The following is a 17,951-nucleotide window of genomic DNA, read 5'->3' on the forward strand; positions in this document are numbered from 1 at the left end:
GCCAGCATTCCTTGGTGGCACCCATGCCCCCCAGAGCCCGGGCACTCCAGCAGGGTCCCTGGGGCAGGCTGGGCTGGCAGTGGGAGAGGCTCTGCAGGATCCCGAGGGGCAGAGGAGGCAGGGCCGTGCCAGAGCCCCGGCAGGATGCAGGAGCGGCTCTGGGAGCTGTGACCGAGCTGCTCTTTCCCAGGGAGGATTCTCCACCCCGTCCTGGGTGGGATCTCGGCTGTCCTGCTTAAAGCCGAGCAGATGGACTTGCAGCTCAGCTGCCCCAGGCAGGGCTTGCTGAGCAGGGACACGGGATTTGCTCCTGCACAGGACAGGGACCCACTGCAGCTGCCTCTCCCCATGGAAGGTAGGAGAGGTTTGTTTTCTTTCCTCGGTTACTCTATTTCTGTAAGGTTTTTAAACCGGCAATCAAACCAGAAAACAAGGCAGGAACTCGGGAGGGAATGGCAAAGGTGTGGGTCTGGCTGTTCACTGCTGGGATGTGCTGCTTTTATTTGGGCTCATTTTACAGAAAACAGACAGTTTTTTCCATTATATATTTTGTTTAGAATTCAAAAGAAAAAAAATTTAGTTCCTAGGAATTTTGAGATCGAACACTTCAGCATCTGCAAGTCCTGAATGCAGGGGGCACAGCACAGCTGCCCTGCAGAGAGGCAGAGTGGCACAAGGTCCCTGCCTGGCAAAGGTTTGTCCTCTGGAGGGGACCAGCCACCCATCCTGCTGCCACCCCCAGGGAGCCCCAGGACCCTCCGTGCTCCCAGGGAGGCTCATCCCTGTGCTGTGAGCACAGCCAGGGCAGGGAATGGCTTCCCCATAGGGACCAAGTGGGGTGGCAGGGCTGGGGACACGGCAGCAGCAGAGACACTCACTGTGGGGACGGCATGTCAGGCCTCCAGCATCAGAGGAGGTCACCCTGAGCAATCATGCATTTTTCCTGCAAAGCAGAAGGGATCTGTTTGGCGTTTTGTTGTTCTGTTTTCTGGGAGGAAGGAAGGCGAGAGGGGACCTTGGGGCGGGTGCCTGAGCCTGCAGCAGTGTGTGCTGTCACCCTGGGGCTGCAGGGGGACACTGCTGCTGCTCCAGGCCTCCGTGCTCAGCTGTGCTCCCATGTCCCTGCCATGTCCCCAGGGTGTTTCTGTCTCAGCTGCCTCAGCTCTCAGATCCTCTCTTGCCCCATTCCTGCTGTGCCACATCCCTTTGCCAGGGCTGGAGCTCTCTGACAGCAGGAGCTGGGCAGTCCTGGCATTTCTCTGGCCATCAACTGGGCCAGCCCCAGCTCCTGCCTTTGCCAAAGGCTTGTTTGTAATGCCCAAAAAATCCTACAGCAACTCAAACAGCTCTGTAGGAGGGTATTAAGCATCTGCATGTCAGAACGTGGCCTTTGCTTTATTGCTTCATGTAAAACACTTTGTATTCTCTGGGCAGGGGAGGCAAGGGTGGCAGTGAAGGTTTTCAGAAAGGGAATTAGTGTCATGCCCCTTCCCAGCCATGCTCCCCTGTCAGACAGACCCTGCTGGGGCTGCCCAGCCTCACCAGCAGCTCTGCTCTCACATGGATCTGTCTGCCAGAACCACAACTGGGAATAGTGCTGCATTTCTTGTCCTTTGCCTCTCTATAGAATAAATCAAGCTGAGTTTTCAACCCTCTGTTTGCTGATGCTCTCTGGCCAAGTTCTGAGTCAATTTATTCCTCGTTGCTCTGCGTCACCCTGGCAATGTGCCGAGCACGAGAGCTGGGGACAAACACAAATCAGTTTGCTGCATTTCAGGCCAGGCCTGAGCATCCATCTGCTGCTTCACACAGGTCCCAGGCAGCAGTAGAGGTGTACTTTTTTTAAGGTAGAAAATTACTTGTGTTTTGGAAATGAATAAATTGTTAACATAAGCTGAGAGTCGTGAGACAGGAATGGGTTGTGTGGCCAGGTGCTCCCATAGGAGCATTCTGCCCTGGAGTGCTGCTGCAGTCACCACAGTGGGAAGGGACCAGAGGGTCACTGGAGGTCAGGGAGGGCTGTGCCCCAGGGAGGAACCCTCCTTCAGCCATGGCTGCTGTGCCAGGGGCTGCTGGGCAGGGAGCAGCCACCATCCACCGTCCATCCGTGGGCTCATTCCCTGGGGACAGAGCCAGCAGGAGCACCAGGCATGGAGCCCAGCCCGAGGGGGGCAGCAGGGTGGGAGCAGCCAGGTCCAGCAGTGCCCAGGGGGGCTGTGCAGTGCTGAGGAAGCTGCTGGGGTCAGCACTTCTGGCTGGCAGCAAGGTCCCCCTGTCCCCAGCACCAGCCCTGTGATCCCTATTTCTCAACAGCAGCAGCTGTTAAGAAATGGGCAGCTGTTTGTGGGAGTGTTTTTGTATGGGTTGCTGTTCTTTTTGGGATAAATATGCTGTTTCAGCTTCTGAAGTTCACCATTTCCAGGGTTCACACTTCCAGGGTTATCTGACATCTGCCAAAAATCTGGATTTCCAAAAAATCTGACACCTGCCAAAAACTGGTCCAGCAAGCCTTGTGCAGCAGGGGGCTGAGCACACACACTGCCTGCTGTTCCCAGCCCTCCTCCACCCCATCCTGCTTCCCTCAGTGCTCCTGGGAAAAGGCAGGAGCTGGAGCTGGCGGAAGGAATGCTTGTGTGGGAAGGGAACTTGGCTTCTCTGGTGAATAAATCATATAGAACCCATTCTGTGCATTAAACAAAGCTTTATGAAAGGCAGATACAAAGCAGAGGGGCTGGGAGGTTTTGCTGTGGTGCCTGACATCCTCTGGAGCCTGGCAGCACTCGTGGGTCTCAGCCTGCTCAGACACCTGAAGCCCCTGAGGCAGGGCTGGTGCTGCCCACCCTGGTTTCACTTCCCAGGGCTCTGACCCTGCAGATTTTGCTGCTGTTTCCATCATCCTCCAGAGCAGGGAGTTTGTGGGGGCAGGTCTGTGGTGGGGGCTTGTGTGCAGAGGCTGCTGCTCGTGTGCTGCACAGCAGCTTCCCACTTTGCTGCCCAGCCCTGAGCTCTCTCAAGGAATGAGGATCTTCTTGAAATGTGACCTTTTTTCTCAGTTTTACTCCCCATATTTGGTATCTGTTTGTCCCTTCTTTCACAAAGCAGCCCAGTAATCAGATGACATCCCTGACTCATGCTGCCCTGACGTGCATGATGGGGCCTTTCTACTTGTTAGGAAAAGCCTATTGATTTAATTTCTGTATCATTATTCAGCTAATATGGAATATGTCACTGATGGTGGTGCAGGAAATTGAACAGAGTCTGCAAAAAAGGGTGAAATATTAAATAAACCTCGCCAAAGGATGGGGAGGAGTGTGCAGGAAGGGAGCAGGGTGCCCTGTCTGCTGCTCCACCTCTCTGATCTGTGTGCCCCTGGCTTCTGGAAAGTGTTGGCAAGGCCCCCTGAGCTGGTCAAACACCAGCACTGGTCACTGCTGGGGGACACAGGTTGAAATTCATGTCACAAATGGCCCAAGCTCACCAAACATGATCCCTGTCACCTGCACACTGAGCCTGAGCAAGGAGCTGTCACACTCTCACACCTACTCACACAGGCATGCAGCTCTCAGTGTCACACAGAAATACAGGTTTAGGGCTACAGAGGCACCTCAGGAGCCTGTGACAAAGCAAAGCTGTCTGGGCTGGCTGTCCTGGAGCTCTGGGAAGGGCCTGTCACACACAGCTTTCCTGGGCTCTGGGGTAACTTGCCACTAGATGTCACAGTGGGCTTGGGTTTGCAGGCACCAGGAGTGCCACTTGTGCTGGGGACCCCCACCAAAAACTGCTCCCCAAAGTCCCTTTGCTGGACCAAAGCACACAAACAGCATCTTTTTGTGTCTCTTTTTGTCTTCTAGAGCATTTTTGGAAACATTTCTAGGTTTCATGTGTCACTCAGCAAAGCCTGAGAGACCAACAGGTGACTGGAGAGGTTCCCAGGGTGCCAGCCCAGGGGGGTGACCCTGCTGGGACCCCTGCCCTGCAGGGATCAGTGGCCCTGCTCCCCCTGCAGCAAATGTCAGACTGTGACTAACATCAGGTGCTGCAGCAGGAGCTCTCTCTGTGTCCCAGAGCTCTTTCTTGCTCTAATGGGGACAGGTTTTGTCACTCCAGCAGCACAAGGCAAAGGAGGCCAGCCCTGTGCAGCTGCCTGGGGCTGACCTCTGCCTAAAGCATCCAGTGGCTGTTTATAGCACACAGGAAACCCTGCTGGACCCTGCACTTCCTCTCCCATCCAAGCTGAATCCTTAATGGGCTCCCTTTAATAGGCAGCATTAATTGTGGGTGTTTTTCCACAGAGCATTGTGCAGGGGTAGAATGTGTGTGTGGTCAGCTTTGGGCAGGCTGGTGATGGGGCAGGCAAGTCACCCTCTGTCACCTTCTGCACTTGGTACAGCTCTGTAACAAACTTGTTATATTATTAAAAGACTAGGGGTGTATAAGAGTGAGAAGCATTTGCTGAGTACTAAAGCAGTGCCAGCATTTACAGCCTCCTGTTTGAAGTGGTTTATGAACAGACCCAGACTGGGGAGGCCACCCCAGCCACTGCAGCTCTGGGGTGAAGTGTGGCTGTTGAATTAATGATGGCATCCTTGTGGCTTTCATTTGCCACCAAAATCAAGCACAGCTTTCCCAGTCTAAGATTAACAAACACAGCCAGGGGTGTACAGTGGGATGCTTTCCTTGTGCTCTCTCTGCTGCTGAGGTCAGAGAGAGCAGGGCAGGGATGCTGTGCTCCCCTGCAGCTCCCTGGGCACACAGAGTGAGGGGAGCAGGGCTGTGCCCTGTGTGTGCCTGTACCCTGCACTGGAGAGCTGTGAATGGAGCAGGGTGAGCTCCCTGCCACAGACAGGATGGATGGGCCCGTGCTGCTGCTGTTAATGCTCAGCACATGAATCTTCCTCACCACTAACACAGCATTGCTTTCCTTTCTCTGGGATTGCCTTTGACCCTGCCTTGGCACCAGCCCAGAATATCTCCCAGTCCTGCTCAGCCACAGGGAGTGACTTCTCAGCTCTCTGCTGCTCACAGTGACCCCCAGATGTGTCAGAAAGTCTCTTTTCCCAGCCCAGTGCTTAAAGGAGTCAGAGCTCTTCAGTTCTTGGTCTCAAGGTTGTTTATTGTTCCTTATCTATAAAATTCTTTCTCTTGTCCGTTCAGCAAGACACTCCAGGCACTCTGCCTGCCCCTGGGGCAGTGTTATCTTTTTATACTAAAAACTACCTGTACAATATTTACAATTCCTTTCCAATACCTATCACCTATGTTAGACAGTGAGCTTCTACTCTAAACCAATCTAAAAGTGCCAACATCACCCAGAAGATGGAGGCCAAGAAGAAGGAGAAAGGCTGGACATGCCCAGATCCCTCCATCTTGCCCTCTGAACCCCCATACCAAAAACCCCAAAAATCTATTTTTCACCCTGTGATAAATTCACTATTATTCTACTTAAACTCTTGTGGCTTGCAGATCTTCATCTAAGGCTGGTAATTTGCTCCATGGGTCATAACCAAAACCACAGGGGCATCCTGGACTCTGTGCCAGGGTCTCTGAGCCCCCTGGCAGGGGTCCTGAAATCCAGGACAGCCAGAGGCATGTCCTGAATTCTGACAGTGACTGTGCCTCAGGATCAGGAGCCTCCTGAAATGCTCCATGTGCTGCTCTTTCCTTAGAGAACGAGAGCTGAGCACAGCCATTCCCATGCCCCTGCAGAAGGTGCTTGAGCAGAGCTGGGAGAAGAAGGATTTGCTGTGCTGGGTGCTGGAGCCCAGCTCCAGCTCTGGGGAAGGGGTGCAGCCTCACAGCATTGCATAAAAACACAGCCACAGCCTGGCTCCTGTGTGACACTGTTCAGGATGAGGGAAGAGATGAGGATCTGACTCCGTGTTTCAGAAGGCTTGATTTATTATTTTATGATATATATTATATTAAAACTATACTAAAAGAATAGAAGAAAGGATTTCACCAGAAGGCTGGATAAGAATAGAAAAAGAAAGAATGATAACAAAGGCTTGTGTCTCGGACTCTCTGAGCCAGCTGACTGTGATTGGCCATTAATTAGAAACAACTAACATGGGCTAATCAAAGATCTACCTGTTGCATTCCACAGCAGCAGATAACCATTGCTTACATTTTGTTCCTGAGGCCTCTCAGCTTCTCTGGAGGAAAAATCCAAAAGAAAAGGTTTTTCATAAAAGATGTCTGTGACACTCCTGCTCCAAGCAGCCAGTGCCAGGTGAGCCACCTGCCCAAGCCCCAAGGACACCTCAGAGTGCTCCTTCCTGTGGCACAGGAGGGTGGCATTTCAGATTCACTGCTGGAGGACAGAGCTGGGATTTGGAACAGCAAATTTTTGAGATAAAAACCTCCAATGTTAAAAAAATTAACATAAATCTAATTTTCTGCAGTTATCACCAATCTCAGCTTAATTCTCAGCATGACCAAACTGCTGCAAGGCCCCACACTAGTATGTTAAATATGTCCCAGTGCATGCACTGAATGTGATTTCCAGACACTGAGGGCTCCTGGAGGAGGGTGCAGATAAGGGTGTGCAGGCAGGCAGCTGCCCAAGGAGCAACCTGTGGGCACAGACACATGCAGGGCCCCAAGTTTCCTTTCACTTGTTAGGGTTTTCTCACTCTTTTTCTGTCCCCTCACCCTCAGGTGTGTCAGCTTTTGATTTGCACCAGCAAGGAGCTGCATCTGGAGCCTGGCCATGACAGCCCTGCAGGCAGAGCCCAGGGCAGAGGGGCTGCAGGGTGGTTCCCTCCCTCTCCCACAGCCAGAGGGCTTGAGAGAGCCTTGGGCACCGCTTCTCTCCTTGCCTGAGCTCTGTGGATACTCCTGGAAATGAAGAGCATTGGCTTCTCCACCTCCTGAAGGCAGAGCTGACTTTTCCCCCTTTATCCCAGTCCCCTGTTGGTTGGGAATGCAGCACAGGCTGCCAGGGCTGGGTGCAGTGCCCCAGAGCTGGGATGTGCCAGTGCCAGGGGGCTCTGCCCTGCCAGCAGTGAGGAAAGAAGCTCCCCCCTGCTCTGGGCCTGCCCCACTCAGCATCAGGCAGTCTGTCTGTCCAAACCCCCGGGGGCTTTGAGAGCAGCACTGCTCAGGAGCTGGAGCCTGGCAGTGCCCTGGGGCCCCATCCCAGCACCCCAAATGTCCCTGGGTCCTGCAGTGGGGCTGGGCATCCTCCAGCATCCCAATGGCAAGGGAGGGCAAGCACAGACCCAGATCCTGGGGTGCAGAGCTTGTCCAGCTCAGGGAAAGAGAAATTCCTCCCTGGAAGCAGCTGGAGGTGGGGATTGGGATGGCTCTGCCCCAGGGGCTGCATTTTCCATTTGAGGGGCAGTGATGAGGGATGCCCTGTTGGGGAAGATGAAACAGGAAAGCCTTACAAATATGATTGCCTGGCAAAAGATTTTGAGAATATAGAAACTATAAGTGAGATTGAGATGAAAGCAAGCTTCGAGATACCTCAGTTACTGAACAACTGGTAAACAATGGCATGGCTGGCTGAAGGTTGATGAAACAACACCCTCTGCTTGCAGGCAGGCCCAAGGGTCTGAGCAGACCCTGCCAGCTTGGCAGAAGGGGCCCAAAGAGGAGTTTTTAGGGTTTAAAATGTAACACAGTGTGGTAATGTAGTGATTCTTACAGGCTGTATGTAAATGCTATAGGATTTGTATCTTGTACTAGATTGGTCAGTGAGAGTCAGAATATTCAACACAGAAGAATATTTATTGCATTGTAATGGGAACTTCACTCTCTTGCTTCTTGCCTTTTACTCTCTTACCCTTTTACTCTCTCACCCTCTCATCCTCTCTCCCCTCTCTTCTCTCAGGCCTGCTCCAGCTGTGCCTGGCAGCTCCCAGCAGGGCCCTGCACTTGGCCCTTTGCAATAAACCCAAGTTCCTGACCTGGCTGCAGAGATCTCTCGTGTCCCTCTGTCCCGACCGTGCTACCCCTGACGCTCTTGCAGTGTCCCAAGGAGGAAAACCCTCCCAGCCATCCTGTCCCAAGGAAAGGGCACAGGGAGGAGCTGCCCAGTGCCTGCCTGAGGTGTGTGGCTCACCATCAAACCCTGTGAGTCAATGGGCATTGCTCCTTTTTGGGGATGGCCAGAGCCTGGCATCCCCTGCACAGGCAGGGAGCTGCACTGGGGGCCAGCAGGGTGTGAGCAGGAGCCAAGTCTGGGATCCCAAAACTGCTGAGCCTTTCAAGGCAAGCCCTGAGTGCAGCCCAAGTATGGGATCCACCCTCAGCCTGCCCTGGAGTGTCCACAGCAGCTGGCACAGGAGGGATCTGCTGCTGCCAGGAGCAGGGAGCACACCATGTTCAGGGAGGAGAGGTCAGGTCTCTTCCTGTTTAGATGTTTGCAAAAAAATGCTGAAGCATTTGAGTGGAAAAATGACTGAGGGAACCATCCAAATTAGGAAACAGGAAATGCTGCACTAGAATAAATAGAATTTTGACAGCTGAAAGGAGAAGCAAGTGGTTGCCTGGGAGGGCTGGTGGAGGTGCTGCTGGGCCAGCAGCTGGGCCAGCAGCTGGGAGCAGGCTCAGCAGCCCAGGGACAGGTTCTCTCTGGGACAGCAGTGCCATGCCAGGTGCCAGGGCCAAGCCACTGGGTGTCTCACCTCAGGCTCTCCCAACACAGTGCCAACAGCCAGCAAGATGTGTCCTTAAAGTGGAGAACTCCTCATGTTTCCAGCAGTGGATATACTGAAAACTAAGGCACTAAAATGAGAATTTTAATGGAGTTTAAATGGCAGCAGACTTCCCTGTGCCAGGCTGCCTGTGTGATGTTAGCTGCTCAAACCTAATGCCAGCCCTGCTCTTGACTCTCTCTCCCCTTCAGCAAATCACTGAGGCTCCCCAAGCCCCTTCCTAGCCAGATGTTGAGTTGATGTGATGCTGCTTCTGAGGCTGTGCAATCACTCAGTTACTCCTGTATCTGATTGCAGGTTTTATGCCCTCAGGGCTGTGCTTCAGTTCTGCCCATTGATTTGCTGTGTGACCTTGAGCACCACATTAAATAAACTCTCAATATTCAAAGGAATTTTGCTCATTTATGCCCATGATCATGCTATTCAAACTCCTGCTCTGCTCCCAACTTTCCAAGCAGTGTTTGTTTGTTATTTATTGCAAAATTTAAGGATAGAAGCTAACCTAAACTACAAAAGAGATCTGGGGGCCTATGTTCCATTCAAATTCACCTCAAGCAAGTTTCAATGGAGCTTGAAGAGCCTAAGAAGTGTAGATAGTTCTGAAAATGTCACCCCAGCTGTACCTGCAGGCTCTGGCATCCACAGACACCTGAATCACTCACTGAGCTCCCCCTGCTGCTCCAGAGCATTCAACATGCACCCATTGAATGGCTGCTGTGCTCTGGGGGGAGAACACCTCAAACTGTGCATTCCAATGTGCTCTCCAAAGCTCACACAGGTCTGCTCCACCTCGGCCTGAGCAGGAGCAGCCAGCCCTGGCTGCTGGGCACAGTTTGGAGGGGCTGGGGGTGCTGCTTTCACCCTGCAGGAGCAACCTGTGGGCACAGACACATGCAGGGCCCCAGGTTTCCTTTCACTTGTTGGGGGTTTCTCACTCTTTTTCTGTCCCCTCACCCTCAGGTGTGTCAGCTTTTGATTTGCACCAGCAAGGAGCTGCATCTGGAGCGTGGCCATGACGGCCCTGCAGGCAGAGCCCAGGGCAGGGGGCTCTGCAGGGTGGTTCCCTCCCTGTCCCACTGCCAGAGGGCTTGAGAGAGCCTTGGGCACCGCTTCTCTCCTTCCCTGAGCTCTGTGGATACTCCTGGAAATGAACAGCACAGGAGGGGTGGGCTGTGGGATCAAGGAATGGTGTCCGTCTGTCTGTCTGCAGAGAGCAAAGGAGAAGTGTGGGCAGAGCTTTTCCTGCCCCTGACTCTGATGGTTCAAGGTTTGGAGAGTTTTCTCTTGTGCATGTTTGTATGAGGAGCAGCTGTGGTTTTCTCTTTGCCTTTGCTGGAGATGGCTGTGAAACAGCATGGTCAAGGAGCAAAGCTGCTTTCTGAGTATTTGAAGAACTTTTGCCTCAGTTTTGTGTGAATGTTGATTAGGAGTAAATGAGGCTTGGAAAAGCAGCCAGTGTGGATTTACCCTGGGACCATTCTGGGAATGAGCACACAAAAATAACCCTTTCCTAAAAATGTTCTTTCCAGCCCCACCCTTCAGGAATGATCTTCCCTGCAATGACCCCAGCCTGGAGAGCCCTGGCAGACCAGGGATGAGCTTCAGCTCTGGTTCACTCTTAGCAGTTCCTTTTTACAGGGCAAACAGCTCCCTGGAGCCAGGGGAGATTTGCTGAGGACCCAGAGAGCAGGGTCTGGCTGCCTGTCACCCAGCCCAGTGAGAGCCATGGCCTGGGGACAGGGGACAGAGTGACAGCAGCAGCAGGACCTGCTCCCCTCCTGCTCTTCCTCTCTGGACCTGCAGTCAAGGAGCTTAAAGGAGCTGCAGGTAATGTCAGCACACCTGTACCCACAGCTCTGCTGGGCAAGTCAGATCTTGGAATCTGTGAGTGCTTCGTGCTCCTTGCCTTGTGAAACAACACTGAAATAGTGGTGGGTAATTCCTACACATGCTCCAGCTTCTACACACAAGCCTGAAACCACTGAAACAGTCACCCAACATCAGTGATAGACTTGAATGCTTGAAACAAGTAAAGCTACAGACTTCAGCTATGCTCTGATTATTTTCTTTGAATTTGCTTCCTTTCCGCTGCTTTTTTTATACTGAGACATAAATAATCTTGAATTCCAGATCACCCATGGGTCCAAAATTTAGCTGTAACAGGGACTTCTGCCAACTTCTACAAAAGGATTTTGCTAACATGAAAGAAAATAACTCATACATAATAAACACTCCTCCTGACCCACGTTATCCTTTTGCATTTAAGGTCAACCATCTCTGAAAAGAAGGGGGGGAAAGAAAAAAGATGAAGGAGATGCAGAGAGTCAGCTGCAACAACAAATGAAACCCCTGCATGAAGGTCCTCCTACCAGGGCTGTTCACAGCTGCCACTACATTTTTTCCTTGGCCTGAATAATGTAAATACTGGGCTGGGGAGTGCTTTCCTTTACACTGGTGTAAATCTGGGCTGGAGCTCCAGCCTGCCCTGGCCATGCACACTCCTCACCCCTGGCAGCCCTGCCCTGGGGTGAGGGACCTGCTCCTCAGAGGAGCTCACCAGCCTTTGATGCTGTGTTCAATAAAGGGCTAAATTCCTCTTGTCTCTTGAAATAAACTTGCAAACCCCTTGACCTTCCTGAGCTGGAAGAGTATGTTTACAGATTTTTTAATTCCATTTGTCTTCCTGAGTGTGGCTGAGGAAGGGGAGCTGTGCTGTGTGAGCAGCCTCCTTTGATACCAGAGACAAGCCACTGATGAGTCCCATCCACTTTGAAGGGCACAGCCATTCCCATTACTTTTTGGAGGAGGAAGGAAAGGAATTATTTACTTTAATTTTGCTTTATATAAAGCTCATGAGGCAGCAGTGTAATCTTTTGTGTTTTGTTATCTATTCTCACGACACCTTCCAGGACACTCTGATTGCTACCTGAAGTCAGGGCAGCCAGGAGAAACAAAGTTTATCAGAGGGCAAGAGGCAAAGCACAAGGAGGGGAGGTTACTGACATACCTAAATTAAAGTGTAGAGCTTTATTTAAAGGCTGTAGAAGCTGGGGAAAAGCTCTTTAAGACAGAAACCATCTTTTTTCCAAGGCCTGGCAGGCAGTGGGAGGCCTCATGGGTGTCATCACCAGGTACTTGTGATAATGTCACTATTTCCAGAAGTCTTGGCACGAGCAGCACGGCAGGAGAGGAATTGTGAAGGGTAGCTGACTGAGGATAATGGATAGTAGGATGAAATTGAGAGGAAAAAACTTAATTGGAATTAACTAGCTGAGAAAAGCCTCTTGATCTGTCAGACAGTGAAATTGCCTCCCAGGAGCAATGGTACAGTCTCAACCACGTGGGCATTTAAAGCCAGTCTAATGTCTGTGATTCTCTGAGTTAACTGGAGTATCTCAATAATTGGAACTGACACAAAGATTTATCTTCTTTGATTGACTAGCTTTCATAGAGGCTCATCTCTTTGTGGTGCTGCACAGAGCTTTCAGGGCAGCTGTTTGCACTTAAACTGCCAGGAGCTGACAGTGTGTATCCATTTCAGCTCTTCAAATGTGTTCTTTGAAAAAACACTTAAATGGCTGGAATAGACAGTGCTAATCAGTCTGCAGGGAAATAGAGCAGCCTTACCTGGGGCTCAGGGCTATCAATCTCCCCGTGCCAGGCTTTGGCCATCCTGCAGCAGCACAGACATTGAGGTGCATTACTGCCAAATGCCCAATCAGCCTGAAAAATTGGGCTGATTTGACCGAGGCAATAAAAGGGAAAGGTGTTTTGCCAAATGTATAAAAACAAATGGTTGGTATTTCAGCAGTTACAGCACAGTGGGATTAATCACACTAAGATGATGGAAATTCTCTCCCATGCTCATTTTTCCTGATTTCAGCAGAGACAGTGTGTGGCTGGCCTGAAGGGTGAGGTCCTGGAAGGGCTGTTGTAATTTGGATTTGCCCATTAATTCCCCTGCTGCATGACCTTGTGCAAATCTCCTCTCTCACTTTGCCTTCTGTAGGTTTAGACCCACAGAAAAGGGCACATCCAACCCCTGGCCTGGCTGAGGTCTGGCTCCTACTTTGTATGTATTGGCAATGTGTTGGGAAGGGTGTTTGGAGTCCTTTCACTTCTCTGCCAGTGACAGACACAGGGATGGTGTCTTCTCTGCAAAAAAGATTTCGATCTTACTGAGATGGCCTTCAAGTATGCAAAATATTAGATGAAGATGTTTTGCAGAAATTGAGAAATTGCTTTTCTGCAGGGCACAACTCACAGGTGTTTATGTGTGCTGGCATCCTAATATTGACAGTGAAATATGCTTTTTTCTTGGTCCTTCTAAAGCATTTAACACAGGGAATGCAAACTTGACTTGTCACCTTGCCCATGTAGCTGATATGTACCTTGCTCCTTCCAAACCTAACTCTGCTCCAGCCTATGGCATTCCTCCCAAGTGATGTTGGGGATACTTGGCAAGCAAAGCAAATGCCTGTGTGTTTGCCACCAGGCTGACTTAGCCCCCTTTAGCCACCACTGCTTTGAGAAGGAGGTGAAGATTTGCAGTGTGCTTCTCACTGCTTTGAGAAGGAGGTGAAGATTTGCAGTGTGCTTCTCACTGCTTGAGAAGAAGGTGAAGATTTGCAGTGTGCTTCTCACTGCTTGAGAAGGAGGTGAAGATTTGCAGTGTGCTTCTCACTGCTTTGAGAAGGAGGTGAAGATTTGCAGTGTGCTTCTCACTGCTTGAGAAGAAGGTGAAGATTCCTCCCCTGTAAAGCTGGGGACAGCAGAGCTCTTCAGAGGAACACCTTCCCTTGTATTGTGGTCCTTTCTGGAGTGTGCAGGTAGAACCTGGGGCACCAAAATGCCTCTTCTGCTATGGGGAAGTACAGCACATTGGAAATCAGAATTTATGGAGATATTAACTCCCAAGCTGAGGATTTACCAACCAGGGATAACCACATCAGGCTGGGCACAAGACAGGAACGAGCTGTTGCTGCCAGGGATGAAATCCTCTTGTCCTGTTTGCTGAACCAGCTTCAGGTCCCAGCTTGTGGCTGCCCCTGCATGGCTGTGGGGCTGTGGGGCTGACTCACAGCTGCTCCTGAGCTCAGAGGAGCCAGGCCCAGCACAGCAGCCTGCAGGCAATGCATTTCTGAGTTACACAACCTCAGGCTGCAGGTGAGAAGCCTGAGCAGCACTGCTGCCTCTCTGCAGGTCTCCTTGCAGCTCCAGCCCAAAGACACAGCTTCACTCTCCCTCCAGTGTCTGCCCCACCTGGAACAATGAGATTTCTGAAATGCTTCACACTGACTGAAGTCCTGCTGTGCCATTAAACCTTCCAGGGCACTAAACATTTCAGGTTCTCAGTGCTCAGCTGGCTCCTCCACTGGCCACAGCCACCACTGCCTAAACGACCTAGCTGGGGCAATTAATGTAAATTAAATATGCTCATGCTTTCCCTGGAATGCTGTCAGGTATATGAGGATAATATTCTGCTTTACTTTTTAAGGCTAACTGGTTATAAAGGGGTTTTCATCCCATTGGAACATTGTTTTTCAAACTACTCTTTCTTCTGCTATGAAAAGTTCAGATTAAATATATCTATACAAAGCCAGGGAGAAAAGAAACTGAAAATTTAAAGTGAAAATGAAGGAGGCAGTTGATAATAAATGGTTATTTAAAGATGGAGGGGAGGGGAGAAAAGAAAAGGAAAACAAACTGAAAATGTAAAGTGAAAATGAAGGAGACAGTTGATAGTAAATGGTTATTTAAAGATTGTGCGTGGGGGGGAAGGAGAGAAGGAAAAGAGTGAAAGTACACTTAGAGAAGTGGGCTTTGGGTAACACGTGCAAAGCTAAAACTGATTGTTACCCTTTATTACACTCTTCTATTAAGTTTCTTCATTCACTCTGGTTTTTTTAGAGTCTCCTCAGGAGATCCTCTGTTCTGCTGAGCTGGACTTTGTCTCCATGTGGGCTCTGGGCTTATCAGATAAAATCCTTTTCTCAGAGAGCAAACCCCTTGCAGCCCAGAAGGGCCCCCTGAAGCAGCTGGGGCTGGCAGGGTTTGACACAGAGCCCTTGAACTGACCCACATGGACCAAATCCAGCCCTGGTGACCACCAAAGTGTCCTGGGGAGGCCCTGCTGTTCAAACATGCCATGGTGGGAGCCAGGAGCATCCTCTCTCTTTGCTGACCTCTTTATTCTGCCCCACCATTCCCAGGCTGCTTTCCCACACCTGCTGTCCTTCAAAAAGTCCTTGAAGAGCACTGGCCTGAAACTGCCAGCTCATCTTACAGGCCACAAATCCTGCTGCTTCTCATGTTGTGCAAGAGTGCAAACAAATATTAGTTGTAAAATTATTCAGTCTTTATGAAACTCAGCTAGACCATTTGGCTTTTAATGGCATCAGCCCCGAATTACACGTCTGGACTAGACACAGTGCAGAGATTAATTTCCTTTAATTTGTTCCAGAGTAACTCACAATTTAATTTAACTGAGCAGTTCCTTGTTCTCTTATTCTGGAATGATGGATTGTGAAATGCACTCCTTTAAATTAATCCAGACACTTGATTTTTGTCAGCAGAGTAATCTTTCTCAGCGGTATGCTAAGTATGCTTTTAAAAGGTATGGTGAATATGAATGATATGCACTTTGTTGATGATTTAAGTGTTTACACTTTCCAAACCTTGCAGAAAAAACAAATATGGCTTAGCTGCATTTTGTTTTATAACCTTTCAGAAGTGATCATTCAAATAACATCAAAAGGACTTAAATGGATTTCTAAATTTGATGGTACATGTGAGGGCAACTCCCCTCTCATCAGAGAACCATGATTTTGAAATGGGCCTGAGCAAAGCTTGGACTATTTCTGATTACAGAGCTTCCATAGATCATTCAGAAAGATTTCTATTGGAGCCATTAATGGTAAAATATTTCATGTGGGTGCTGTCACTGCTTACATTGGCCTGATGTTGCAACAGAGCAGGGTCCTTTCCTTTTTGTTTTGTTTCCCTTTTGCTCTTTTTATTTCTTAAAGATGAAGTGGGGCATCTGTGGAGAGGAGCAAAGATGCTGTGTATGAATATTTTCTTTTTCTATACCACCTCCTTTAGAAGAACTGCAAAAAGTTACAGTGCAGTTGAGTGAGTGATGCTGATGTAAACCAATCCATCAGGTCCTGTCAGCCCAGGCACTCCCTCACTCTCCATTATCAGAGGTAAGGACTGTGTGAATGCCACAGCAGAAACTGCACAGCATTCCTGTGTCCAGCTGGAACCTGACAGCAATAGTTATTCTTGAATGTGGGGAGACAAGGCAAAGCCTCCTGTCACAGAAATATGTGGCAGTGCTTTGTGGGCAAAGGTAAATGTCCCTAAACTTAGCAACACATGAACTGCAGCACACACCTACCCATGCATTTCTGGAGGGTTTAGACCCACAGAAAAGGGCACATCCAGCCTCTGGCGTGGCTGAGTCTGGGTTCCTACTTTGTATGTATTGGCAATGTGTTGGGAAGGGTGTTTGGAGTCCTTTCACTTCTCTGCCAGTGACAGACACAGGGATGGTGTCTTCTCTGCAAAAGAGATTTCGATCTTACTGAGATGGCCTTCAAGTATGCAAAATATTAGATGAAGATGTTTTGCAGAAATTGAGAAATTGCTTTTCTGCAGGGCACAACTCACAGGTGTTTATGTGTGCTGGCATCCTAATATTGACAGGAAAACGTGCTTTTTTTCTTGGTCCTTCTAAAGCCTTTTACAGAGGGAATGCAAATTTGTGTGGGGGGATAGAATATAAGAAAATAAAGATAGTGCAAAAAGTAATCACCCCTAAGGAGTTGCAGCTGGGCCAATTATCAAAGATTAGGAACAGGCCTGACTTTACCAGGCCACAGCTGTAAGCAATGAGCAGAAGATGCTATACAAGAGTGGGGTGGCAGGGTGAGAGGGGAATTGGAGTCAGTGGCTGCTTTGTGAAGAAGAAAGAGTCAGTGCTCTTTCTTGGAACTTTTGTGATGGGAGACAACAGTATGGAACCCCTGCAATAAGATGACAACAAATTTGTCAGTTCCATGTTCCCTAATAACCTACTGGCATGATGCTTTCTCCACTCTTAGGCAAGGACTGAGTGCTGCTGAAATCTGAAGTGAGCCAAAGCACATCAATGTCTTTTGATGTGAAGTGCTTTTATGAACAGGTTTTATTGGTTTGGGTGCTTCAGTGTCCGTGTTTCTATTTTGAACATCTTAGCAGCAATCTTCTTCAAATTCAGAATGTGTGAAATACTCTTCTGTTGAGTTCTGAAAGTCTGTTAGAGCCAGATATAACAGCAGTAAAATAACCAACACAAAGGCTTTCAGGTCTTAAAACCAAGCTTTACTGGTCTTGCTCCTTTTTCAAGCAGAAATTGATTATTAAATTGGTTTGCAGTATTGCCTGGATTGTGGATGCCTTTATACCCATCACCTGATAGTGGTGATGTTATGGAAAATACAAGCCATGTATCCTAAATGTGCATTAAATTAGGGCTAAAATCCAACTGACTTTTGTCTTCACACTGCTGGGTGACAGGAGCACTGGCTCAGTTATTCTCCAGACTGTCAGCTCCATGTCCTCTACAAACCTACACAGCCAAGCATTCCAAGGAAAAATTGTTTGGCTCCATAAAGGGTTGTGCTGTGCCTGGACACACATGAGAATGGATGCAGCCTCCCTTCACAGGTAGACTGGCACCAAGCTTTGCTCCAGTCCTAGTCAAGGACCGAGTGCTGCTGAAATCTGAAGTGAAGTTGGTCTCTCTCAGAACCAGCAAAGCTTTGTTAGTCAGAATGGGTGCTGCCAGCCTTTCTCAGAACCAGCAAAGCTTTGTTAGCAGAATGATGCTGCCCAGCTCCTCCAGGAGAGGATCTGCGAGCAGTCGAGAGACGTCGCAGAGATGAAAGGACCAAAAATTGGGTATTGATGTCTTCAGCAATGCCTCTGGGCTCTTTGTTATCCCCCAAATGAAATCACAAGTAAGCCAGCAGCAGGGTTGGTGTCTGAGGCAGTCCCACAGTGCATTCCCAGCCTGTTTCACAGAGCCCTCTCTCGGGGGTGCTGAAAGCTCTGCGCCGCTTGCCAGGGCTGTGCGCAGTGTGAGCTGCAGGCCACTCCTCAGCTCAGCACTGCTGCTGGGCTCTGCTCAAAGTGGGCCAGCCAGCTCGGGTACTCTTGACATTCCTGGACGTCTCCTAAACATGTAATGCTGACAGAAATGTTGTTTAAATATTTGTGAGTTATTTAAAAATAGTGCGTCAAATG

General features: G+C 49.7%; 1 protein-coding gene across 1 annotated transcript in view; it reads left to right on the forward strand.

Moving 5' to 3' along the window:
* The first annotated feature begins 282 nt into the window (after positions 1-282).
* The window catches only part of LOC139597617 (rho GTPase-activating protein 7-like), a 48,046-nt gene continuing 30,377 nt past the window's right edge, over positions 283-17,951 (forward strand). Inside the window, exon 1 of the mRNA XM_071443105.1 lies at positions 283-355. Coding sequence (XP_071299206.1) covers positions 349-355 — 7 coding nt within the window. The 5' untranslated portion in view covers positions 283-348. The remainder of the gene's footprint in view (positions 356-17,951) is intronic.

The sequence above is a fragment of the Agelaius tricolor genome, unplaced genomic scaffold (genome assembly GCF_023055355.1).
Source record: "Agelaius tricolor isolate 1412-34295 unplaced genomic scaffold, bAgeTri1.0.p SCAF_18, whole genome shotgun sequence".
Lineage (NCBI taxonomy): Eukaryota > Metazoa > Chordata > Aves > Passeriformes > Icteridae > Agelaius > Agelaius tricolor.